Source organism: Manis pentadactyla, chromosome 12 (assembly GCF_030020395.1).
Source record: "Manis pentadactyla isolate mManPen7 chromosome 12, mManPen7.hap1, whole genome shotgun sequence".
NCBI lineage: Eukaryota > Metazoa > Chordata > Mammalia > Pholidota > Manidae > Manis > Manis pentadactyla.
The window spans coordinates 89,164,302-89,190,811 of NC_080030.1; the positions used below are offsets into that span (position 1 = coordinate 89,164,302).

General features: G+C 41.7%; 1 protein-coding gene and 1 long non-coding RNA gene across 5 annotated transcripts in view; one reads left to right on the plus strand and one right to left on the minus strand.

Annotated features, from left to right (window-relative positions):
- LOC118919342 (uncharacterized) overlaps positions 1 to 2,973 on the minus strand; it is a 131,285-nt gene extending 128,312 nt beyond the window's left edge. The window contains exons 1-3 of one of the 4 annotated variants that reach the window (XR_008992832.1): positions 2,899 to 2,973; positions 2,279 to 2,400; positions 852 to 934 (exon numbers count right to left, since the gene is read on the minus strand). This is a non-coding gene — a long non-coding RNA (uncharacterized LOC118919342). Of the gene's footprint in view, positions 1 to 851; positions 935 to 2,278 lie in introns of all 4 variants that reach the window. The other 3 variants (XR_008992834.1, XR_008992831.1, XR_008992833.1) reach the window with 3 other exon arrangements.
- Positions 2,866 to 26,510, plus strand: part of NT5E (5'-nucleotidase ecto) — a 59,664-nt gene continuing 36,019 nt past the window's right edge. The window contains exon 1 of the mRNA XM_036899184.2: positions 2,866 to 3,672. Within this exon, the coding sequence (XP_036755079.2) occupies positions 2,866 to 3,672 (807 nt within the window). The remainder of the gene's footprint in view (positions 3,673 to 26,510) is intronic.

A 26,510-nucleotide genomic window follows, 5' to 3' on the forward strand; every position in this document is an offset into this window, starting at 1 on the left:
TTGCCAAGGGCTTGGGGAGAGAAAAGAATGAGAAATTATTGTTTAATGGTTAGGGAGATTCAGTTTGAGAAGATGAAAAAGTTGTGTAGATGGATGGATGGTGGTGATAGTTGCATGAGTGAATGTACTTAATGCTACTAAATTGTACACTTAAAAATGGTTGAAATGACACATTTTATGTTATGTGTATTTCATTCCAAAAAGCTTTAAAAAACAAAAAGGACTGGTTTGATGCATTTTGAAGTGTTAGGTCTACATATGTTGTTCTGTAAAGCATAAATCATGGGACACCTAGTGGGGACTCCAAAAGAATTCCCTTCCAAAATCGACTAGATAATTGATTGCACTCAGAAGTCAATCAATCAAGAAGATGGAAATACTGCAGCAATTTTAAATTCGATTATAATGATGTTTTGTTTATTGTATGCATTCCTATTATCTACCTTGCCAAAAGCTTTACCTTAAAACACCACACAAAGAATCCTTAGAATGTTAAAGTCTCAGAAATAGGACAGAAAAAGATGCCTAGAAAAGCAGTAGAAGTCAGCATTTGCTGCTTGTTAGGCAGAAAAATCAATAGGAGTGGGGTGGAGAGGGAATTAAGGCCAGTAAAGTCCACTATAAGGGACTCAAAGAGTTAATCAGTTAAAGCTCAAAAAGCCAGAAGTAACTTGGCTTGGAATGTTTAAATATTCCCCAGATAAAAGAGGGTACCTCAGCACAGCTCATGTCTTTATTGTGTTAAGCATGCAGGCCCAGCTGTAAACAACATAGCAAAAGGCAGGAAGGATTCCATGTTAAAGATAAGATTGCATTTTAAAATCCAGGAGTTAAAAAGATTCTTAACTTACTCTTTAGCAAACAAACAATAGCTCAGCCCCATCTGGGCAGGCAGTCTTGTTTGATATGCTCCCAGACCAAGACACCAGTATCCCTGGGAGAAATCAGAGCAGTAAATTTCTTGTGTTAAGCTAATTTTAAATATTCAGAGACCATTTAACAAGTCTGCACTCCCAGCCTTTTGTCACATTCCTGAAAAATGCTTAAAAGGGAGAACCCCCAACCTTTCAGTGCACACCTCTCTCTGAGGTCACCGCACTTTCTAAGTGCATCTTTGACTTTTTCCCAAACTTTAAGGGGTGCCTCTTCTCTGGGGCAGCCCACACTCCCTTCTCCAAGTGTGCTCCTTTTTGCCTTAAATAGACTTCTCACTGCCCAACTTAAAACGTTTTGTCTCTGCGCTTTTCCAGTGGTGTCTTTGTTACTTTGCTTTGTCATTCTAATCCTCCCCATTTCCCTCAAACCTTCACTCTCTCTGTCCTATCTCAGACAAGTAGGGAGGGGCCACTGAGAGCTCAGATGTGGGCTTGCAAATTACCAACGCCTAGGTGACAGGGAACTGCAGCTTACAGTCATGCTCTTTGGTAGCCTGCCTGAAAGTCTCCTTTCTTCACCTATAGGAAGTTCACAGAATGTAATCTCACTCCATCCAGTGCTCTGCAGCTCCCCCAAACCCCGGGGTGGTAGGGACTCAGTTCCCATGCCACGCAGATCCAAGAGGACACTGGACGCCAGGTAACACTGGCATGAGGAGTTAGCAGGGGACGTGCCCCATGCTGAGTAGCAGTTCAGTGAACTTCCTTTATTGCTGTTCTGTCATTCCCTGACACTCACTTTAATGAATTCCTTCCTCACTATGTACTCTGACTTCCCTGCATCTCTGAACCAAACTTCCCCAACACTGCTGACTTTTCTTTGCTTGGTTCACTTCTAAGAGCTGCCCACATATCATTCCTGCTTTATCGCTAGGGTTTGGGTGGTGAATAAATGCTAGACTGGATTCTAATGATTTCCTAGTGAGACAGGAACCATGGGTTTAGACAGAGTAGGGTGAAGGCCCCCAGAAAAGCAAGGCAAGATAATACAGTCAAGAGCAATGTAACTATATGCAAGGAAACCCCCTACCAAACTCCATGTTAAACAGTAAGCTCTAGAGTAATTCTTCAGTGAGATCAGTTAATATTTCCCAGATAAAGGAAAGTGCCCATGTTTTCATTACGCTAATCATTTGTAATCATGTGTAAGATCACTTTAGCATGCTAAAAGACCCACGCCTATGTGCTGTTTTTCCTCCTTCAGACCTGATCAGGTGATTTGCAACCTGGGCAATTAATAAGGGCAAGCAAGCCCAGCCATAAACAACATAGTAAAGGCGAGAAATATTCCATTTTAGATGGACTTTTAAACTCTTTAGCATACAGACAATAACTCAGCCCACCTTGAGGGCAGGGCAGGCAGTCTTGATTGATGATTGATATGCTCCCAGACCAAGAAGGTGCTATTCTGGGAAACAATCTGCAGTAAATTTCTTATGTTAATTTTGCAGAATTATCTGACAGACTGAGAAGAGACTTAATGTCTCTTCAAGGATGAACATTCTAGGACCACTTAACAGGTCCACACCACTAGCCCTTTATCACGTTATAAAACCCTTAGACAGTGCACGACCACAGACTCTCTTGTCCCCTCCTGGCGTGAGCCAGGAGCTCTGTCCTCTCACTTTATCTCGAAATAAGTCTCTCCCTTGCTCTCCTACTTTGTTTGCCAAGTTCATTCTTCGGCTCCGTGAACAAGAACCCCGGCATCACCAGCTTCTGAGACTACGTCTGAACATCGCACCCGACACCACGGACCAGTGCTCAGGCTGGAAATGGGGCGGGGGGTTACGTCCCACAGCCCGTTCTGGCCCCCACAGCCCGAGGAGCACCGCGCTCCGCTCTCTCACATCTCCCTACTCTCTCCCCTCATCTCGCACAGCTGGCTTTCGACCATCTTTTTTTCTTTCCTCTGTCCCTCTTTCAGGTGATGAGCTCCTGCGAGCACAAGCTCAACACAAACCATGAATTCGTCTTCAGAGAAATTCCTGCCTCAGCAAAGGCGAGAATCCTCGAGGACCCAGACACGAGCTGCCCCTCCAAGCCCTCTTGCGACCCCGGAAGGAGCAGCCGCGCCGCAGGATTGCGGGCGCCCAGGCTCCCCGCTCAGGCGGCGGCCGCGACGGGTGCCGGCTCCCCACCGGGAACAGCCTCCCCACAGCTCCCGCCGGGAGCGGGCGCAGCTGGTAGCCGCAGCCCGGCCACCCCGGGGCCAGGGTCGCGTCGGGTGACGGCGCGGGCGCGCGCCCGCGGCGGGGCCGCCCACCAGCTGCAGGAGGGCCCGCCCCGGCCCCGCCCCGGCCCCGCCCCGCCGGCCCGGGTCCGCAGCTCGGCCGCTCGCCGCCACTCGCCGCCGCCGCCTCCTGCCCGCCGCGCTGCGCTCGCGCCCGCTCTCCGCGCCGCGGCCATGGGTCCCCGCGCGCCAGCGCTGCGGCTCCTCGCGCTGGGCGCGCTGCTGTGGCCCGCGGCCGGCGCCTGGGAACTCACCATCCTGCACACCAACGACGTGCACAGCCGGCTGGAGCCGACCAGCGAGGACTCGAGCCGGTGCGTCAACGCCAGCCGCTGCGTGGGCGGCGTGGCGAGGCTCTCCACCAAGGTGCAGCAGGTCCGCGCTGCCGAGCCCCACGTGCTGTTGCTCGACGCCGGCGACCAGAGCCAGGGCACCATCTGGTACACCGTGTACAAGGGCGCCGAGGTGGCACACTTCATGAACGCCCTGCGCTACGATGCCATGGTAAGAGGGCTCCTAGCCCGGGACTCTCGGGGACCCGCGGGCGGGAGTCCCGGACTCAGAGAGGAGCCGGGTGCCGAAGCAGCAGATGGTGCGGCGCGGGTCGCGAGCTGCGACCGGGGCGCAGAGCGATGTGGGGAGAAAGCGAGACTGGCCAGCGTGTGGGAGCACTGGCAACTACCGAGCGCCAGGATCCAAAGTAGACCCACCCCAGGATTAAAATAATGTTGTATCTCGATTATTGTAAGGGAAACACAGGGTCAAAGAGTTTGTGTACATTGTCCACTATGAGTACATTCCACTGACACTAAAGGAGTTGTACTCCACATCTCTGACTCTGCAGCTTGAGCATGACTAAGTTCACAGGCTTGGCCTGGATTCCTGGCTCACCTACCTTCTATGTGCAAGTTACTCTCCGTGCCCCTATCGTTCTCATCTCTACAAAATGGGGATAATAATATCCATCTCAGAGCGCTGCCTGGCGCACAGTATGGTGGTCTCTGTAAATGTTACTTCTTATTATTACTAGGCACTACTCTACAGGCTTAGAAAAAGAGTAGAAAAGAAAAGAAAAATCTGCTGCAAGTTCCAGAAAGAACCAAAGTGCTGAAACACTGGGGATTTCAGTAAAACCAGTTTGCAGCAGAGACTTAGGAACAGAGTCCAATTTAAAAGATGCTCTTAAAACGTGTGCAAAAGTTTAAGTCCAAGCTCTCCAATGTTATGCTAAAGGAGATGCCTTATTTGTTGGACTAAACTCAAGCAAATGACCAGAAGGATTACACAGGAATAAATAGGACATATATATATGGTTTCTTAAACTGGGGACAAGAAATGAAACTTTAGAATTGGAAGAGAGCAAGAAAGGGTCCAGGGAAGTCTGTGAAGTCCACGTGTGCAAGGTGAGGAGAGCTGTGGTCCAGGCCTGTATACAGAGAGCTAACAAGACGCTTTGATGAGAACAACATAGAGGTTCGCAAAGCTCAATGCTGTGTTTGTTTATCCTGGAAACTTGGGGAAAGGAAGACAGGAAAAGATAAGAGGGTGGTGTTGTTGGGTTTCTTTCCCAACAAGAAAGCTCATTTTAAAGAGATGAGAGGGCAGAGAGCTCCTCTCCATTCTGACTGTTGGTTTTAAGATTACCAGGGATATTGAACGCAGCTGCAACTTTAGCAGATCCCTAAGCCCCAGAGTTCATTTGGGGGACTGGCCAGCCTCTGGACTCTTCAGAACTCATGAGTCTGAAGGACTCTCTGGTCTCTTAAGCGTCAGTGCCTCCATTGATGCTTTGATACTTTGCATGCGGAAATGGCAGAATAAATATTTTTTTAACTGAATTTTTGCTAGCTATGTCTCCATTACCTCTGAAAAGGTTAGAATAAACCCTATGTGAGTTTGTCTTGATTTCACAAATAAACCACAAGGTAGTAAACTTTTGGTGACACCCTCTTCTCCACAATGTGTAAACTATTTTCGGTGGGAAAAAATGGAGAATTTCTAGTTTTCCCTAACATTTTCCTCTTTAAGTCAAATTGAGCTGATCATGTTAATTGTCGTATCAACTGCTGATGACAGGACACAGAGTGATGAGGCTGGAGCGATCTGCTGCAAGTTACAGCCCATCACTCCCAGAGTGCTTAGAATACTTGCTGTTGCATAGAGTTACTTTCTTTTAAATTTCACTCAAAATAATTGGACTGGAGCCTGAGGAAAAATCAGCTATTATATAATGTTGGCAAAGGTAGATCCTGTGGTAAGGCTGATGGCTGTGTTCTTGATAGCATTTCATCAGGACTTACTCTGCATTTCTATAGTTTGACAAACATGATTTGACCTGCATAAACTTCTAATTCTTGTAATGCTTTAGCATGTGATAAAGCTCTGCCATATTCTTGTTTTACAGGGATTTTTCACTGTCATCTTGCTTATACTACTATTGGGGAATTTATTGCTCTTCTGTTATAAAAGGTTCCCCATCCCATTTATCCACCTGCCATATTTTGAATCCCAGGAAGCTGGAGATTCAGATCTGAGTGGAACACAGCTGTGGAGAGACATCTCCAGTTCCCTAGAAACTAGAAACTGGTTGTGGTGAAAACCGCATCTAAAGACTGAAGGGTATGGAGGGTGAAGAGGAAGCTGCTAGAGTCCTGCTTAGCCCCAGGAGTTCTAGAGTGGTAGCCTCTGAGGAGGTGTAGACTTTCTAGATCTGCATGTCCAAAAGCTGCTGGGGCAGTTCTGATATCTCTGGAGGACCCCCTGGACCCAGCTGTGGGGCAGAAAATTCTAGAGGGAAGATGTCAAAAGCCATTAGTTGGTGCAGCCGTCTTGGTGGGAGGATTTGTGTCCCCTGAGGCATAAAAAAGACACCTTGGGTGCACTCACAGTGAGGGGTTGGCCCAGTGACTTTCTTTGAGCCTCATGTTCCCTAAGTAAAACAAGAGGGGTAAACCCCACCCCACTATGTAGGATTATTGTGAGCAATGCACGATAAAATAAATAATAAATGTCAAAAATCCCTAGCACCCTGCTGGCTCATAGTAAGTTCTCAGTAAAGGTTAGTACCATGCACCCTGCCCACCGCATGCCCAAAAAAAATTTGCAAGAGAATATTTGGATTTGGGGGCTATTAGTCGATCCGATTCTGACTGCCTGGCACAGTCTAACACCCCTCCTCCATCATCCCACCAGATTTTCTAAGTCCTCTTGTCTAAACTATTCTTAATGATTACTCATTGAGAAGACAGGAAATCTCCTCAAAGCATAAAATCAAAAGGCTTCATCTCCATAGGTGGGATTCTCACCACTGAGGTGGACTGTGAGGAAGGGAGCCTCAGCAGATGAGGGCATCCTCCTTTCTAGCTGGCCCTGCTTCTAGACCTGGCCCCTGAGCCCACTTCCTGTCCAGAGGACGACAGCCTTGGTCTGAACAGATTGTTCCCAGAGGCCGACGGCAGCAACCAGGGTGGAAACCAGGGCCCCTGCATCTAATTCAGGCAGATGACCGATAGGCAGTTCCGTGCTGTCCACCCTCCCAGATGGGCAGCCATTCTAGGGGGGTTGATATTTATGTTAGGTGCTTGTATTTTTAAGTTGTGTAACTCATCCAGTTACTCAGCTGATCTGTTTCTTACTTTTGTCCTAAACTGATTGTTTTTACTATTTGTCCAAGTCGCTCAGTGTCCACTTTGTACAGATACTGTGCATTGTGCTCCGTGGAGATCGCCACAAGTTTTACTTTATGCTCCCCTGGTGATGGGTTTGGAAATAGCACAAATTATGAGGCAATTCCACAAATATCGCTGCTCCAAATAGGTTCATGTGAGGTTTTCCTTGGAATCCACACCCAAGTGCAGAACTGCTGGTCACTGGGTTGTGTGTACATTGACTAAGGACTGCCAAATTGCATTCCTGTGGACTGGAGACCTCTACTCTCCCTGCCCCACGTTATGCAGATAGGAATCTGAATCCTTACCTTGCAACATTATCCAACTTTCCAGCAGGTGTAAAGTGACATCTCATGGTTTGATCTTGTATTTTCATAATAACTAGTGAGTTCATTATGTTTGTTAACTTTTGGGTTATCCTCTTATTTACATGCTCACACCCTTTGCTCTATTTTTAAAATTGGATTTGCCATTTCTTGCTCTTCAGGGGCTCTAGGCATTGATCTGCAATCGATTTTAAACATTGCAAATATCTTCTTTCCTTATTGAAAAATAGTTGATATACAATATTATATTGGTTTCAAGTATACAGCACAGTGGTTCAACAGTTACAGACATTATTAAATCTTTACCACAACAAGTGCAGTTACTATCTGTAAACACAGAAAGATGTCACAGAACCACTGACTATATTCTCCAAGCTTCCTTATCATCCCCCTGACCAACTAATATTATGACTGAGAATTTTGTGCCCCTTTATCCCCTTCACCTACCCCACTCACCCACTCTAACCCCCCCCATGGTAACCACCAGTCACTTCTCAGTGTCTATGAGTCTACTCCTATTTTGTTCATTTTGCTTTGTTTCTGTTCATATTCCACAAATAAGTGAAATCATATGGTATTTGTCTTATTCAGCTTGGCCTACTTCACTTAGCATAATACCATCCAAGTCCATCTGTGTTGTTGCAAATGACAGGATTTTATTATTTTTTATGGCTAAATAATATTCCATTTTGTATATGTACTACCTTTTCTTTATCCATGCATCTATTGTTGTACACTTAGGTTGCTTCCATGTCTCAGGTATAGTAGATAATATGGCAATAAACATAAAGGTGCATGTATCTTTTCAAATCAGGGATTTTAATTTCTTCAGGTAAATTCCTAGGAGTGGAATTCCTGAGTCAAATGGTATTTCTCTTTTTAGTTTTTTGAGGAACCTCCATATTGCTTTCCACAATGGTTGAACTAATTTACATTCCCACCAACAGTGTAGAAGTGTTCCCCTTTCTCTGCATCCTCTCCAGCATTTGTTGTTTCTTGTCTTTTGGATGTTGGCCATCCTAACTTGTATGAGGTAATATCTCATTGTGGTTTTAATTTGCATTTCTCTGATCATTAGTGATGTGAGGCATCTTTTCATGTGCCTGTTGGCCATTTGTATTTCTTCTTTGGACAAGTGTCTGTTCAGATTTTCTGCCCATTTTTTAATTGGGTTGTTTGTTTTATGGATGTTGACACAAGTTAATTCTTTATATATTTGGGATGTTAACCCCTTATCAGATAAATCATTTATGAACATATTCTCTCATACTGTAGGATGCTTTTTTGTTCTGCTGATGGTGTCCTTTGCTGTACAGAAGCATTTTTGTTTGATGAAGTCCCACTTGTTCATTTTTTACTTTGTTTCCCTAGCCCAAGGAGATGTGTTTAAGAAAAGTTGCTCATGTTTATAGTCAAGAGATTTTTGCCTATGTTTTCTTCTAAGAGTTTTATGACTTACATTCAGGTCTTTGATCCATTTCAAGTTTACTTTTGTGTATGGGTTTAGACAGTAATCCAGTTTCATTCCCTTAATTGTAGTTATCCAGTTTTCCCAGCACCAGTTGTTGAAGAGGCTATCTTTTCTCCATTGTATATTCATGGCTCCTTTATCATATATTAATTGACCATATATACTTGGGTTAATATCTGGGCTCTCTGTTCTGTTCCATTGATCTATGAGTCTGTTCTTGTGCCGGTATGAAATTTTGATTACTGTGACTTTGTAGTAGAGCTTGAAGTTAGGGAGCATAATCCCCCAGCTTTGTTCTTTTTTCTCAAGATTGCTTTGGCTATTCGGGGTCTTTTGTGGAATATGAACTTTAGAACTATTTGTTCTAGTTCATTGAAAAATGTTATTGGTATTTTGATAGGGATTGCATTGAATCTGTAGATTGCTTTAAACAGGATGGCCATATCAACAATACTAATTCTTCCTATCCATAAGCAAAGCATAGATTTCCATTTATTGGTGTCTTCTTTAATTTCTCTCATGAGTGTCTTGTAGTTTTAAGAGTAAAGATCTTTTACTCCTTGGTTTGGTTTATTCCTAGGTATTTTCACCTTGTTGATGCAATTGTAAATGAAGTTGTTTTGCTAATTTCTCTCTCTCCTAATTCATTGTTAGTATATAGGAATGCAACAGATTTCTGTGTATTAATTGTGTATCCTGCCACTTTGCTGAATTCAGTTATTATTTCTAACAGTTATCATGTCATCTCCAAAGAGTGACAGTTTAACTTCCTCCTTATCAATTTAGATGCCTTCTATCTCTTTGTGTTGTCTGATTGCTGTGGCGAGGACCTCCAGTAGTATGTTGAATAGAAGTGGTGAGAGTGGGCATCCTTGTCTTGTTCCTGATCTTAGAGGAAAAGCTTTCAGCTTTTCAACATTATGACGTTGGCTGTGGGCCTGTCATATATGGCCTTTATTACATTGATGTACTTACCCCCTGTAACCATTTCTTAAAGAATTTTTAGTGGGGGTCGGAAGATGGCGGCGTCAGTAGAGCAGCGGAAATCTCCTCCCAAAACCACATATATCTATGAAAATATAACAAAGACAACTCTTCCTAGAATAAAGACCAGAGGACACAGGACAATATCCAGACCACATCCACACCTGAGAGAACCCAGCGCCTCGCGAAGGGGCCGCCCGAGCCAGGCCACGCCCACAGCAACAACGGAGATTAACTCCATAGCAGCCGGGCAGGAAGCAGAAACCCTGTCTGCGCGCAGCTGCGCAGCACAAGCCACTAGAGGTCGCTGTTCTTCCAGGAGAGGAGGGCCACAAACCAACGAGAAAGGAAGTCCTTCCAGCCGTCACTCGTCCCAGTTCTGCAGACTATTCCTATCACCATGAAAAGGCAAAGCTACAGGCAGACAAAGATCACAGAGACAACACCACGGAAGGAGACAGACCTAACCAGTCTTCCTGAAAAAGAATTCAAAATAAGAATCATAAACATGCTGACAGAGATGCAGAGAAATACACAAGAGATATGGGATGAAGTCCGGAGGGAGATCACAGATGCCAGAAAGGAGATTACAGAAATGAAACAAACTCTGGAAGGGTTTATAAGCAGAATGGATAGGATGCAAGAGGCCATTGATGGAACTGAAACCAGAGAACAGGAACGCATAGAAGCTGACATAGAGAGAGATAAAAGGATCTCCAGGAATGAAACAATATTAAGAGAACTGTGTGACCAATCCAAAAGGAACAATATCCGTATTATAGGGGTTCCAGAAGAAGAAGAAGAGAGAGGAAAAGAGATGGAAAGTATCTTAGAAGAAATAATTGCTGAAACTTCCCCAAACTGGGGGAGGAAATAATCGAACAGACCACGGAAATACACAGAACCCCCAACAGAAAGGATCCAAGGAGGACAACACCAAGAAACATAATAATTAAAATGGCAAAGATCAAGGACAAGGAAAGAGTTTTAAAGGCAGCTAGAGAGAAAAAGGTCACCTATAAAGGAAAACCCATCAGGCTAACATCAGACTTCTCAACAGAAACCATACAGGCCAGAAGAGAATGGCATGATATATTTAATACAATGAAACAGAAGGGCCTTGAACCAAGGATACTGTATCCAGCACGACTATCATTCAAATATGATGGTGGGATTAAACAATTCCCAGACAAACAAAAGCTGAGGGAATTTGCTTCCCACAAACCACCTCTACAGAACATCTTACAGGGACTGCTCTAGATGGGAGCACTCCTAGAAAGAGCACAGCACAAAACACCCAACATATGAAGAATCGAGGAGGAGTAATAAGAAGGGAGAGAAGAAAAGAATCTCCAGACAGTGTATATAACAGCTCAATAAGCGAGCTAAGTTAGGCAGTAAGATACTAAAGAGGCTAACCTTGAACCTTTGGTAACCACGAATTTAAAGCCTGCAATGGCAATAAGTACATATCTTTCAATAGTCACCCCAAATGTTAATGGGCTGAATGCACCAATCAAAAGACACAGAGTAATAAAATGGATAAAAAAGCAAGACCCATCTATATGCTGCTTACAAGAAACTCACCTCAAACCCAAAGACATGTACAGACTAAAAGTCAAGGGATGGAAAAACATATTTTAAGCAAACAACAGCGAGAAGAAAGCAGGGGTTGCAGTACTAATATCAGACAAAATAGACTTCAAAACAAAGAAAGTAACAAGAGATAAAGAAGGACACTACATAATGATAAAGGGCTCAGTCCAACAAGAGGATATAACCATTCTAAATGTATATGCACCCAACACAGGAGCACCAGCATATGTGAAACAAATACTAACAGAACTAAAGGGGGAAATAGACTGCAATGCATTCATTCTAGGAGACTTCAACACACCACTCACCCCAAAGGATACATCCACCGGGCAGAAAATAAGTAAGGACACGGAAGCACTGAACAACACAGTAGAGCAGATGGACCTAATACACATCTATAGAACTCTACATCCAAAAGCAACAGGATATACATTCTTCTCAAGTGCACATGGAACATTCTCCAGAATAGACCACATAGTAGCCCACGAAAAGAGCCTCAGTAAATTCCAAAAGATTGAAATCCTACCAACCAACTTTTCAGACCACAAAGGCATAAAACTAGAAATAAACTGTACAAAGAAAGCAAAGAGGCTCACAAACACATGGAGGCTTAACAACACGCTCCTAAATAATCAATGGATCAATGACCAAATCAAAATGGAGATCCAGCAATATATGCAAACAAATGACAACAACAACACTAAGCCCCAACTTCTGTGGGACACAGCAAAAGCAGTCTTAAGAGGAAAGTATATAGCAATCCAAGCATATTTAAAAAAGGAAGAACAATCCCAAATGAACGGTCTAATGTCAGAATTATCGAAATGGGAAAAAGAAGAACAGATGAGGCCTAAGGTCAGCAGAAGGAGGGACATAATAAAGATCAGAGAAGAAATAAATAAAATTGAGAAGAATAAAACAATAGCAAAAGTCAATGAAACCAAGAGCTGGTTCTTCAAGAAAATAAACAAAATAGATAAGCCTCTAGCCAGACTTATTAAGAAGAAAAGAGAGTCAACACAAATCAACAGTATCAGTAACAAGAAAGGAAAAATCACGACGGAGCCCACAAAAATACAAAGAATTATTAGAGAATACTATGAAAACCTATATGCTAACAAGCTGGGAAACCTAGGAGAAATGGACAACTTCCTAGAAAAATACAACCTTCCAAGACTGACCCAGAGAGAAACAGAAAATCTAAACAGACCAATTACCAGCAACGAAATTGAAGCGGTAATCAAAAAACTACCAAAGAACAAAACCCCCGGGCCAGATGGATTTACCTCGGAATTTTATCAGACGTATAGGGAAGACATAATACCCATTCTCCTTAAAGTTTTCCAAAAAATAGAGGAGGAGGGGATACTCCCAAACTCATTCTATGAAGCTAACATCACCCTAATACCAAAACCAGGCAAAGACCCCACCAAAAAAGAAAACTACAGACCAATATCCCTGATGAACGTAGATGCAAAAATACTCAACAAAATATTAGCAAACCGAATTAAAAAATACATCAAAAGGATCATACACCATGACCAAGTGGGATTCATCCCAGGGATGCAAGGATGGTACAACATTCGAAAGTCCATCAACATCATCCACCACATCAACAAAAAGAAAGACAAAAACCACATGATCATCTCCATAGATGCTGAAAAGGCATTTGACAAAGTTCAACATCCATTCATGATAAAAACTCTCAGCAAAATGGGAATAGAGGGCAAGTACCTCAACATAATAAAGGCCATCTATGAAAAACCCACAGCCAACATTATATTGAACAGCGAGAAGCTGAAAGCATTTCCTCTGAGATCGGAAACTAGACAGGGATGCCCACTCTCCCCACTGTTATTTAACATAGTACTGGAGGTACCAGCCACGGCAATCAGACAAAACAAAGAAATACAAGGAATCCAGATTGGTAAAGAAGAAATTAAACTGTCACTATTTGCAGATGACATGATACTGTATATAAAAGACCCTAAAGACTCCACCCCAAAACTACTAGAACTGATATCGGAATACAGCAAAGTTGCAGGATACAAAATCAACACACGGAAATCTGTGGCTTTCCTATACACTAACAATGAACCAACAGAAAGAGAAACCAGGAAAACAACTCCATTCACAATTGCATCAAAAAAAATAAAATACCTAGGAATAAACCTAACCAAAGAAGTGAAAGACTTATACTCTGAAAACTACAAGTCACTATTAAGAGAAATTAAAGGGGACACTAACAGATGGAAACTCATCCCATGCTTGTGGCTAGGAAGAATTAATATCGTCCAAATGGCCATCCTGCCCAAAGCAATATACAGATTTGATGCAATCCCTATGAAACTACCAGCAACATTCTTCAATGAACTGGAACAAATAATTCAAAAATTCATATGGAAGCACCAAAGACCCCGAATAGCCAAAGCAATCCTGAGAAAGAAGAATAAAGTAGGGGGGATCTCACTCCCCAACTTCAAGCTCTACTATAAAGCCATAGTAATCAAGACAATTTGTTACTGGCACAAGAGCAGAGCCACAGACCAGTGGAACAGACCTGAGAATCCAGACATTAACCCAGACATATATGGTCAATTAATATTCAATAAAGGAGCCATGGACATACAATGGTGAAATGACAGTCTCTTCAACAGGTGGTGCTGGCAAAACTGGACAGCTACATGTAGGAGAATGAAACTGGACCATTGTCTAACCCCATATACAAAAGTAAACTCGAAATGGATCAAAGACCTGAATGTAAGTCATGAAACCATTAAACTCTTGGAAGAAAACATAGGCAAAAACCTCTTAGACATAAACATGAGTGACCTCTTCTTGAACATATCTCCCCGGGCAAGGAAAACAACAGCAAGAATGAATAAGTGGGACTATATTAAGCTGAAAAGCTTCTGCACAGCAAAAGACACCATCAATAGAACAAAAAGGAACCCTACAGTATGGGAGAATATATTTGAAAATGACACATCCGATAAAGGCTTGACGTCCAAAATATATAAAGAGCTCACACGCCTCAACAACCAAAAAACAAATAACCCAATTAAAAAATGGGCAGAGGAACTGAACAGACAGTTCTCCAAAAAAGAAATACAGATGGCCAACAGACACATGAAAAGATGCTCCACATTGCTAATTATCAGAGAAATGCAAGTTAAAACTACAATAAGGTATCACCTCACACTAGTAAGGATGGCTGCCTTCCAAAAGACAAACAACAACAAATGTTGGCAAGGCTGTGGAGAAAGCGGAACCCTCCTACACTGCTGGTGGGAATGTAAATTAGTTCAACCATTGTGGAAAGCAGTATGGAGGTACATCAAAATGCTCCAAACAGACTTACCATTTGACCCAGGAATGGCACCCCTAGGAATTTACCCTAAGAGTGCAGCGATCAAGTATGAGAAAGATCAGTGCACCCCTATGTTTATCGCAGCACTATTTACAATAGCCAAGGATTGGAAGCAACCTAAATGTCCATCGATAGATGAATGGATAAAGAAGATGTGGTACATATACACAATGGAATACTACTCAGCCATAAGAAAAGGGCAAATCCAACCATTTGCAGCAACATAGATGGAGCTGGAGGGTATTATGCTCAGTGAAACAAGCCAAGCGGAGAAAGAGAAATACCAAATGATTTCACTTATCTGTGGAATATAAGAACAAAGGAAAAACTGAAGGAACAAAACAGCAGCAGAATCACAGAACTCAAGAATGGACTAACAGGTACCAAAGGGAAAGGGACTGGGGAGGATGGGTGGGTAGGGAGGGACAAGGTGGGGGGAGAAGTAGGGGGGTATTAAGATTAGCATGCGTGGGGGGGTAGGAGAAAAGGGAGGGCTGTACAACATAGAGAAGGCAAGTAGTGATTCTACAACATTTTGCTATGCTGATGGACAGTGACTGTAAAGGGGTTTATAGGGGGGACCTGGTATAGGGGAGAGCCTAGTAAACATAATATTCATCATGTAAGTGTAGATTAGTGATAACAAAAAAAAAAAAAAAAGGTAGTTCCTGTGTGGTGACCTCCAATGAGTTCTACACAAGGGTATAAAGGGCATATAAAAGTGTAGGCAAAGGGTCTGTTTGTGTTTAGAGGATCAAAGCCTAATTGGGCTACCCTGAAAATGAACTAAGATACAATATGAAAAAGAACTTCCAACATCAGCACTCTCTGGAAGACTCATGCCAGAAGATGATCATCAAAAATCCCCAACAAAGATCCACGCACTGCTACAGCTGTAGATGCACTCATCCCACCAGTTCCTGGACTTTCATGGGAATGAAGAAGGAGATATCTAAGCTGGCCTGTGCATACAGTAAAACAAGAAATTTGACTGGATCTATACTGTTGGAACTCAATCAAGAATTAGGAGAAGTGCAAATTGTAGTGCTCCAAAATCTTACAACTACAGACTATTTACTGTTAAGAGAACATAAGGGATGTGAACATTCCCTAGGAATGGGTTGTTTTAATTTGTCTGATTTCTCTCAGACTGTTCAAGTTCAGTTGGACAATATCCACCATATCATAGATAAGTTTTCACAAATGCCTAAGGTGCCTAACTGGTTTTCTTGGTTTCACTGGAGATGGCTGGTAATTACAGGTATGCTTTGGTTATGTAACTATACTCCTGTTATGATAATGTGTGTGTACAATTTAGGTAGTAGCTTAAAACCTGTACATGCTGAAGTTACTCTACAAGAAGATATGTCAAAGAAATAATCAATCTTCCCATGTTTTCTTCCGTCTGCTACTTCTATAGCTTTTCTTCTTCCTTCCTAATTACAACCCTTAAATAGAATTCGTGCCTCATATCGAATTTACTGAGTATCATAATTCTTCCAAGTGGTAAAGATACCTCAAGACAAATGCTGGGCATAGAAGCTTCAGGGTATAAATATGCAAAGAAGTAAAAAGCTAACCATTTCAAACAATAAGGCTTGTCTCTCACTTACCAACTTTACATTTCCCTGTTTAACCCCGGAAGATGACTGGTTAGCCAGAGACGGGTAAGATTCCTCAAGGGAGGAACAACCTAAGACAGGCACAGTCGCAGGGGGGTCATCAGGTGAGAAATTGGGGATCAACAGAAGTAAGGCTTAGAACCCCCCCCCCCTGTTCTGAGAGAAATCTTCTGCATACGTGGGTGTTTATTGCCCTGGTCTAGCTTGGATTAACACATAGTCTACAGGCACACACCTGATCATCTACATTTGCTCTCTTACAACACTAAACTATGTTTTCTACCTTTATCTTGTATCTACCTACCACTTCAGCATTTTATTAAAAATAATAATAATAAAGAGAGAAATGTGGTATCCACATATAAATCAAGTATAAAAATCAAATGAGTATTCATATTTGAACTGACTGTTTATAGTTCATAATGCATGAGCAAAACCGAAGGTGTCTGTGATGTCTGCCCTTGTACTGTTCACCATGTAAGAACTTATTCACTATGTAAGAATTTGTGCTCCATGTAAGAACATGTTTGTTATGCCTCAGAAGATTGGAGACTGATGAAAATTAGGCTTGGGGTGGATTAATGATTGTGCATTGAGCATTGACTCCCCTATATAGAATTTTATTGTTGTTAACAACCATTTGATCAATAAATATGAGAGATGCCCTCACAAACAAACAAAAAAAGAAAGTACACACTTCCAATTGTAAAATAAATAAGTAACTGGGATGTAATGTATAGCATAAGGAATATAGTCAAAATATTGTAACAACTTGGTATGGTGATAGCTGGTACCTAGAATTATCATGTATATAAATGTTGAATCACTGTCTTGTACACCTGAAACTAATGTAATGTAATACTGTGTCAACTACTCTTCAATAAAAAATAATTATCTACAAAAAAGAAAAAAAGAATTTTTATCATGAATGGATGTTGAATTTTGTTGAATGCCTTTTCAGCATCTATTGAGATGATCATGTGATTTTTGTCCTTCTTTTTGTTGATGTGGTGGATGATGTTGATTGAATTTCAAATATTGTACCATTCTTGCATCCTGGGAATGAATCCCACTGGATCATGATGGATGATCTTTTTGATGTATTTTTTAATTCAGTTTGCTAATATTTTGTTGAGGATTTTTGCATGTATGTTCATGAGGGATATTGGTCTGTAATTTTCTTTTTTTTGTGGTGTCTTTGCCTGGTTTTGGTATTAGAGTGATGCTGGCCTCATAGAATTAGTTTAGAAATATTACCTCCTCTTCTGTTTTTTGGAATACTTTAAGAAGGGTGGGTATTAACTCTTCTTTAAATGTTTGATAAACTTCAGCCATGAAGCCATCTGGGTCAGGGGTTTGTTTTTGGGAGTGTTTTGATTACGAATTCAATTTCATTCCTGGTAATTGGTCTGTTCATATTTTCTGTTTCTTCCTGGGTCAGTCTTGGATGGTCCTACTTTTCTAGGAATTTGCTCATTTCTCCTAGTTTGTCCAATTTATTAGCATATAATTTTTCATAGAATTCTCTAATAATTCTTTGAATTTCTGTGGTATCAGTTGTAACTATTTCTGATTTTGTTTATGTAGCCTCTCTCTTTTTTCTTGATAAGACTCACTGGGGGGTTGTCTATTTTGTTTATATTCTCAAAGAACCAGATCTTCATTTCTTTAATTTCTTTTCCATTGTTTTATTCTTCTCTATTTTATTTATTTTTGCTCTGATCTTTATTATGTCTCTGATTCTACTAACTCTTGGTTTCATTTGTTCTTCTCTTTCTAGTTTCTTTAATTGTGAGTATAGACTGTTTATGTGGGATTGCTCTTGTTTCTTAAAGTAGGCCTGTATTACTGTGTTCTTCTCTCTTAGAACTGCCTTTTGGTGTCCCACATATTTTGAACTGTTGTGTTTTTGTTTTCATTTTCTCTATATATTGCTCGATTTCTTCTTTGATTTGTTCAATGATCCACTGATCATTTAGAAGCATGTTTAACCTCTGTGTGTTTGTGGACTTTTTTGTTTTTTTGTGTAATTTATTCTAGTTTCATAGCACTGTGATCTCAGAAGCTTCTTGATACAATTTCAATCTTTTTTGAATGTATTGAGGCTTTTTTTGTGGCCTAGTAAGTCATCTACTCTGGAGAATGTTCCATGTACGCTTGAGAAAACTGTATATCCTGCTGCTTTTGGGTGGAATGTTCTGTAGATGTCTGTTAAATCTATCTGATCTTATGTGTGGTTCAGTGCCTCTATTTCCTTATTATTTTCTGTCTGGTTGATCTGTCTATTGATGTGAGTGGTGTTAAAATCTCCAAAATGAGTGAGTTCCAGTCTGTTGCCCTCTTTAATTGTTAGGATTTGTTTTACATATTTAGGTGCTCCTGTGTGGGGTGCATAGACATTTAAATAGTTACATCCTCATATTGGACTGATCCTTTATCATTATGGAACGTCCTTTTTTGACTCTTATAACTTTGTTTTGAAATCAATTTTGTCTGATATCTTTTTCCATCTCTTCACTTTTAGTCTGTGTATATCTTTGGGTCTGAAATGAGTCTCTTGTAGGCAGCATAAAGATGGGTCTTGTTTCTTTATCCATTCTGCCACTCTGTGTCTTTTGTGGTGCATTCAGTCCATTCATATTTAAGGTAGTTATTAATAGGTATGTACTTACTGCCATTTTATTAATTGTTTTTGAATGTTTGGGGACAGCTAGCTCCTCTCTGTTCCTTTCTTCCTCTCTTATACTCTTCTTGTTACTTGGTGGTTTTCTTCAGTGCTGTGATCGGGTTTATTTTTTTTTTATATTTTGTTTATGTTGGTCTTTAGGTTAGTGGTTGCCATAAGCTTCACAGACAGTTTCCTAAATATATAATAATCTATATTAAGTTGATGTTCACTCTAAATAGAGCACAATCTAAAAGTGCTTCTTTTTTATTCTTTCTCCTCCACATTTTATGTATTAGATACCATAATCTGCATTTTTTGTGTACCCCTTGATTGATTTTGTTTTTAGTCATTTTTACTACTTTTTTTTAACTTCATACTTGCTTAAAAAGTGTGGATAAAATTGCGATATTTCCAGAATCTCTCCATCTCTATATCAGTAGGTGTTTACAAGTGGGCCTGGGGCTAGAGAAGATTTGGTTTTTGTTTTTCTTCCCAGCCAGGACAAGGAGAGACACAGGTGAGTAGTGATTTCTTGTAAGCAATGAACAGGTTTCTCCCACTTTATTTTTCCCTTAGACTGATTTTGGCTTCAAAAGTTTATTTGCCCCAGGCTGGGAACACATTTTCTCCCCAGACTTAGAGCAGGTAATTTGTCTCCTATCTTTATTATTGGATTATTTTCACTGATGAAAAATATTTAGGCTTAGGAACATTTCCATCTACAGAAATCCCTTTAAAATATGCTGTATGTTTCATTTCAGTTACTGTAGTCTTCAGCTCTGAGTGGCTCTTTTTCAAATCTTCTCTTTGTTGAAATCCTGCTTGAGATCGCCACCAGTTTTCTGCAGATCAGTGAGCATATTTATGACTGTTACTTTAAAATATTTATCAAGGACATTCCCAGCCAGGACAGGGAGGGACACAGGTGAGTAGTGATTTCTTGTAAGCAATGAACAGGTTTCTCCCACTTTATTTTTCCCTTAGACTAATTTTAGCTTCAAAAGTTTATTTGCCCCAGGCTGGGAACACATTTTCTCCCCAGATTTACAGCAGGTAATTTGTCTTGAATTACCTGGTGGCCTCTGTTTCATTTATCCCTCTTCCTGGTGTCTTATCTTGTTATTTTGTTTGGAACATGATCCCCTGCCTTCTCTTTTTGTCAGGGTATCTGATGGGTCTGCTCTGCCTCCTGGTCTAGAGAGTAATGGCTTTATGAGGAAGGCGTCCTGCGGTGCCCCGAAGCTCAGGCCTCTCTGCTCCCCAGTGCCTGGTTCTTCTTTGTTGTAGAGCCGCAGGTGTTGGTGGGCTGAGGGCAGGGCTGCTCTTCTGCCTGTCTGCTGGCAGTGGCTGATCTCTGTCAGCTGACACCCTTTGTGGGCTGTGCAGTGGTGCTTCTGCTGAGCTCGTTATAGGCAGAAACACCTTTGCCTGCCCATCAGCTATGTGGCACTGCTGGGCCATGGGGGTGGGTAGGGCTCGTGCTCAGGGCTGGGCCACCAGCAAGTGGGAAGGAGCCTTTGGAACTGGCTTCTGCACACGCCTCCCCATTTGGGCTACGAGAGGGGTGGGAAAACTGGGAAGCCTCCTTCTGCCTACCAGGCAGCGAAGTCTGCCTCTGCTGGCTCACAGGCTGGGCAGGCTGGGCAGACTGGCCGTGTGCAGGGAAGCACCTCAGGGCTGAGCCGCCAGTGAGTTGGAGCATTCGGGCCTGGCTCCTGCAGGCATGCATCCATCTGGGCAGAGGGAGGCCTGGGAAGCTGTCCTCCTGCCCTTTCTCCTACAGAAAGAGCACCTTCCTACCCTTGCCCCTCTGGCACTCTGCCTGCTGCTGGTAAATCTTTCAAGCTGCCACCTCTGCTTTAGGTCTCAATGGGAATGAGGGACTCTGCTTTTCCTCCACAAGTGGCAGGAGTCTCAGCCTCCCAGAACGCTCTGACTCTCCTTGGTGTCCAACCCCGATAATCACCAAAGCCCAGTGCAGTGTGGACTCATGTTCCCAGAGCAGGTCTCCAGGGCCAGGTGTGCAGAGTTCCTGGGGGCTGTCCCCTCCCCTCTCTGTTTGTCTCCCTTCCAATTGTGGGCTGGGCTGGGGGAAGGCCATGGTTCCAGTAGAGCACAGTTCTGCCACGTTACCCTTCTCTGTGTGGGCTTAACTTTTTCACCAGGTGTAGATGCTCTGTTCTGCATGTTCCGGTCGTTTTCAGGATTAGTTGTATTTGCTCCTGTTGCTTTCTTTGTGTGTTGGGGGGAGCAGGTTTCTGCTTTGCCTTCCTACTCTGCCGTCTCTTTCCAAGCTCCTCTACAGATATCTTCTGATTATGTTATGTCTATTAACTTTGTCTATAGTGTCTTTCATTGAACAGAAATCCTTCATTTGGTATAATTTTTTGTTTATTTGTTTTGCCTTGTGACTTGTGCTTTTGAAAGTTTACATGAGTTTTTTTTGAAGCATATCATCCCCAGAACCTGTCACCAGCAATTCAGACGAGACTGTCTTCTCTGCCTTCTTGAGAGATAATAATCTACAATCTGGGGCTCTGCCATTAACTTCTCTAGGTCACAGGTCTTCATCTGTTAAATAAGAGTTTTGAGCCACTTATCTCTGAGGTTCTTCACATCTCTCAAGAAATAGCCCCCTAAGAAATGTTTTGATTCAATTTTGACTCAGTGAAATGTTTTGATTGGGTGAAGGAGCAGGAGGATGGGGCATATCTGTACTGTGGACCAGCCTGGCCCAGAACAAGCTGGTAGGAGTTGTGGGAGGGGATGCCGTGCACCGCTTCCTGGCCATCCCACAGCACTTGGGCTCTCCTGTGTTGGCATGTGGAGCCACTGAAGGTTTCTGACTAGAGGATGACTGTGGTATAATAAAAAATAAATATTTAATCTTTGTACCGAGCTCCTGGCACACAAATCCAAAACCCTCAGAATCCCCCAACTGATGAGTGTCTTTTGTGTGATAATGAGATGATTGATGGCTGGGGACTCCTAGGCAGCTTCAGGGCAGGGCTTGTAGCTAGAAAACTAAGCCAGTTAAAAAGACACAGGCCTGAAAAATACAACCTTCCAAAACTGACCAAGGAAGACACAGAAAATCTAAACAGACCAATTACCAGCAAAGAAATTGAAGCGGTAATTGAAAAACTACCCAAGAACAAAACCCCTGGGCTAGATGGATTCACCACTAAATTTTATCAGACATACACAGAAGACATAATACCCATTCTCCTTAAAGTTTTCCAAAAAATAGAAAAGGAGGGAATACTTCCAAACTCATTCTATGAAGCCAGCATCACTCTAATACCAAAACCAGACAAATACCCCACCAAAAAAGAAAATTACAGACCAATATCCCTGATGAACATAGATGCAAAAATACTCAACAAAATATTAGCAAACCAAATTCAAAAATACATCAAGAGGATCATAGACCATGATCAAGTAGGATTTATCTCAGGGATGCAAGGATGGTACAACATTTGAAAATCCATCAACATCATCCACCACATCAACAAAAAGAAGGACAAAAACCACATGATCATTTTGATAGACGCTGTAAAAGCATTTGACAAAATTCAACATCCATTCATGATAAAAACTTTCAACAAAATGGGTATACAGGGCAACTACTTCAACATAATAAAGGCCATATACGACAGACCCACAGCCAACATCATACTTAACAGCAAGAAGCCGAAAGCTTTTCCTCTAAGATTGGGAACAAGACAGGGATGCCCACTCTCCCCACTGTTATTTAACATATTACTGGAGGTCCTACCATGGCAATCAGACAAAACAAAGAAATACAAGGCATCCAGATTGGTAAAGAAGAAGTCAAACTGTCACTATTTGCAGATGACATGATATTGTACTTAAAAAACCTTAAAGACTCCATTCTAAAACTACTAGAACTTATATCTGAATTCAGCAAATTTGCAGGATACAAAATTAATACACAGAAATCTGTTGCTTTCCTATACACTAACGATGAACTAACAGAAAGAGAAATCAGGAAAACAAATCCATTCACAATTGCATCAAAAAGAATAAAATACCTAGAAATAAACCTAACCAAGGAAATGAAAGACCTATACCCTGAAAACTACAAGACACTCTTAAGAGAAATTAAAGAGGACACTAACAAATGGAAACTCATCCCATGCTCTTAGCTAGGAAGAATTAATATTGTCAAAATGGCCATCCTGCCTAAAATAATCTACAGATTCAATGCAATGCCTATCAAAATACCAACAGCATTCTTCAATGAACTGGAACAAATAGTTCTAAAATTCATATGGAACTACAAAAGACCCTGAATAGCCAAAGCAGTCCTGAAAAGGAAGAATAAAGCAGGGGGGATCTCACTTCCCAACTTCAAGCTCTACTACAAAGCCATAGTAATCAAGACAATTTGGTACTGGCACAAGAACAGAGCCACAGACCAATGGAACAGAATACAGAGTCCAGATATTAACCCAAACATATATGTTCAATTAATATATGGTAAAGGAGCAATGGACATACAGTGGGGAAATAACAGCCTCTTCAACAGCTGGTGTTGGCAAAACTGGACAGCTACATGTAAGAGAATGAAACTGGATCACTGTCTAACCCCATACAGAAGAGTAAATTCGAAATGGATCAAAGACCTGAATGTAAGCCATGAAACCATAAAACTCTTAGAAAAAAACATAGGCAAAAATCTCTTGGACATAAACATGAGCGACTCCTTCATGAACATATCTCCCCGGGCAAGGGAAACAAAAGCAAAAATTGCAAGTGGGACTACATCAAACTGAAAAGCTTCTGTACAGCAAAGGACACCACTGATAGAACAAAAAGGCATCCTACAGTAAGGGAGAATATATTCATAAGTGACAGATCTGATAAAGGGCTGACATCCAAAATACATAAAGAGTTCATTCACCTCAACAAACAAAAAGCAAATAATCCAATCAAAAAAATGGTCAGAGGACATATAAATCAAGTATAAAAATCAAATGAATAATCATATCTGACTTGATTGTTTATAGTTCATGATGCATGATCAAAACCGAAAGTTTCTGTGATATGACTGCTCTTGCACTGGCACCATGTAAGAACTTATTCACCATGTAAGAACTTGTTCACCATGTAAGAACTTGTTCGTTATGCTTCAGAAGATTGAAGACTGTTGAGAGTTAGGCTTGGGGTTGATTAATGATTGTGCATTGAGTCCCCTATACAGAATTTTATTGTTGTTAACAACCATCTGATCAATAAATATGAGAGATGCCCTCTCAAAAAAAAATAGTATAGTAAGAGCAGGAGGCACTCCACCTTAAGTCTAAGATTCCATTTAAAAACCAGGGAGTTAGGAGGTAAGATTCGTAACATATTTTACAGTAATCACCCAATAACCTGTCCTATCCTAAGGCAGGGCAAGTAGTCCTAAATGATATGTCCTCCCTGCTTGAGGGTAACCACTATCTTAAAGAGGAACAGGATCAAGAAATTCCTTGTGTTAAATTTATTTTACAGAATATCAAGAGGACAGACTATGGATGGTGACACAATGTCTCTCACCAAAGGTAGACATCATGAGACCACATTTCAAGCCTACTCCCCACCAACCTTGGCCCTTTGCCCCATTCTTGAAAGCCTTTAAAGACAGAATCTTAGCCTTTAAGCACACCTCCTCTCTGAGGTTGCCTTCACTCCCCTTTGAGTGTGTACTTTTCCTTAAATAAAGACTTTTCACTGCTTAAAAAAAAAAAAGGTCAGAGGAACTGAACAGACAGTTCCCCAAAGAAGAAATTCAGATGGCCAACAGACACATGAAAAGATGCTCCACATCACTAGAAATGCAAATTAAAACCACAATGAGATATCACCTCACACCAGTAAGGATCACCAACATCCAAAAGACAAACAACAACAAATGTTGGCAAGGATGTGGAGAAAGGGGAACCCTCCTACACTGCTGGTGGGAATGTAAATTAGTTTAAACATGTGGAAAGCAGTATGGAGATTCCTCAAAAAAACTCTAAATAGAAATACTGTTTGACCCAGGAATTCCACTCCTAGGAATTTACCCTAAGAATGCAGCAGCCCAGTTTGAAAAAGACAGATGCACCCCTATGTTTATCGCAGCACTATTTACAATAGCCAAGAAATGGAAGCCACCTAAGTGTCCATCAGTAGATGAATGGATAAATAAGAGGTGGTACATATACACAATGGATTATTATTCAGCCATAAGAAGAAAACAAATCCTACCATTTGTGGCAGCATAGATGGAGCTGGAGGGTATTGTGCTCGGTGGGGTGGGCCGGGTGGAGAGGGACAGGTATCAGGTGATTTCACTCATCTGTGGAGTATAAGAACAAAGAAAAAACTGAAGGAGTAAACAGCAGCAGACTCACAGAACCAAGAATGGACTAACAGTTACCAAAGGGAAAGGGACTGGGGAGGATGGGTGGGAAGGGAGGGATAAGGGGGTGGGTAGAAAGGGCGCCTTATGATTAGCATGCATTATGTGGGTTGGTGGGGGCATGGGAAGGGCTGTGCAACACAGAGCAGACAAGTAGTGATTCTACAGCATCCTACTACACTGATGGACAGTGACTGTATGTGAGGGGAGCTTGGTGATGGGGGAGTCTAGTAAACATAATGTTCCTCATGTAATTGTAGATTAATGATACCAAAATAAAAAATAAAAATAATAAAAATAATGACACAGGCCCAACATGGTGTTACTTCTGCTGGGCCAAGGCACCAAACCTGGGCTTAATACCCATCTGAGTTGCAGTTTCTCCCTCTGAGGAGTGGAATTTTAAACCAATCTGTCTAGAGTCCTGATCATTAGTGAGGTAATGTGCATAAAACGCCCTTTACTTCCCACTAACTGAAAGTGGTTTTGTCTGAAACAATCCCTTCTTTCCTTGGATAATAACTTTTTTCTCACTTTCTTGTCTATAAAAACCTTCTAGTTTTGTACATTTCCTTGAAGCATCTCTACTTGCTAGGGGAGATGCTGCCCCATTCATGAATTGCTTAATAAAGCCAATTAGATCTTCAGATTTACTTGTACAGATTTTGTTTTTAAACATCCATGATTAGAGAGTTGGAGCCTCAGCCTCCCCTCAATGCTCTGGGAGAGGAGAGAGGCCAAAGATTAATGACCAATGGGAATCATTCAATCACACCTATGTGATGAGACCTTCATAAAAGCCCTAAATGATGGTGTTTGGAGAGCGTTTAGTTTGGTGAACACATTATCCTGGAGGGTGGGGTGCCCAGAGAGGGCATATGGAAGCTCTGCATACCCCCTTCCACTGCATATCTTGCTTTTGGCTGTTCCTGGGTGGTATCCTTTTAATACATCAGTAATAGTAACTAAAGCACTTTCCTAAGTCCTTTATTATTCTAGTGAATTACTGAACTTGTGGGTGGAGTCCTGGGAGCCTCCAATTTATAGCTGGTTGGTTAGAAGTATGGTGGCGCAGCACTTGCAACTGACATCTGAGGTGAGGGAGGTCTTATGCACTGAACCCTTAACTTGTGGAATCGATCTGATGCTCAGGTCAGGTAGATAGTGCCAGAACTGAACTGAAATGTTAGAAGTCCAGTTGGTAACCTCATTGGAGAACTGGCTG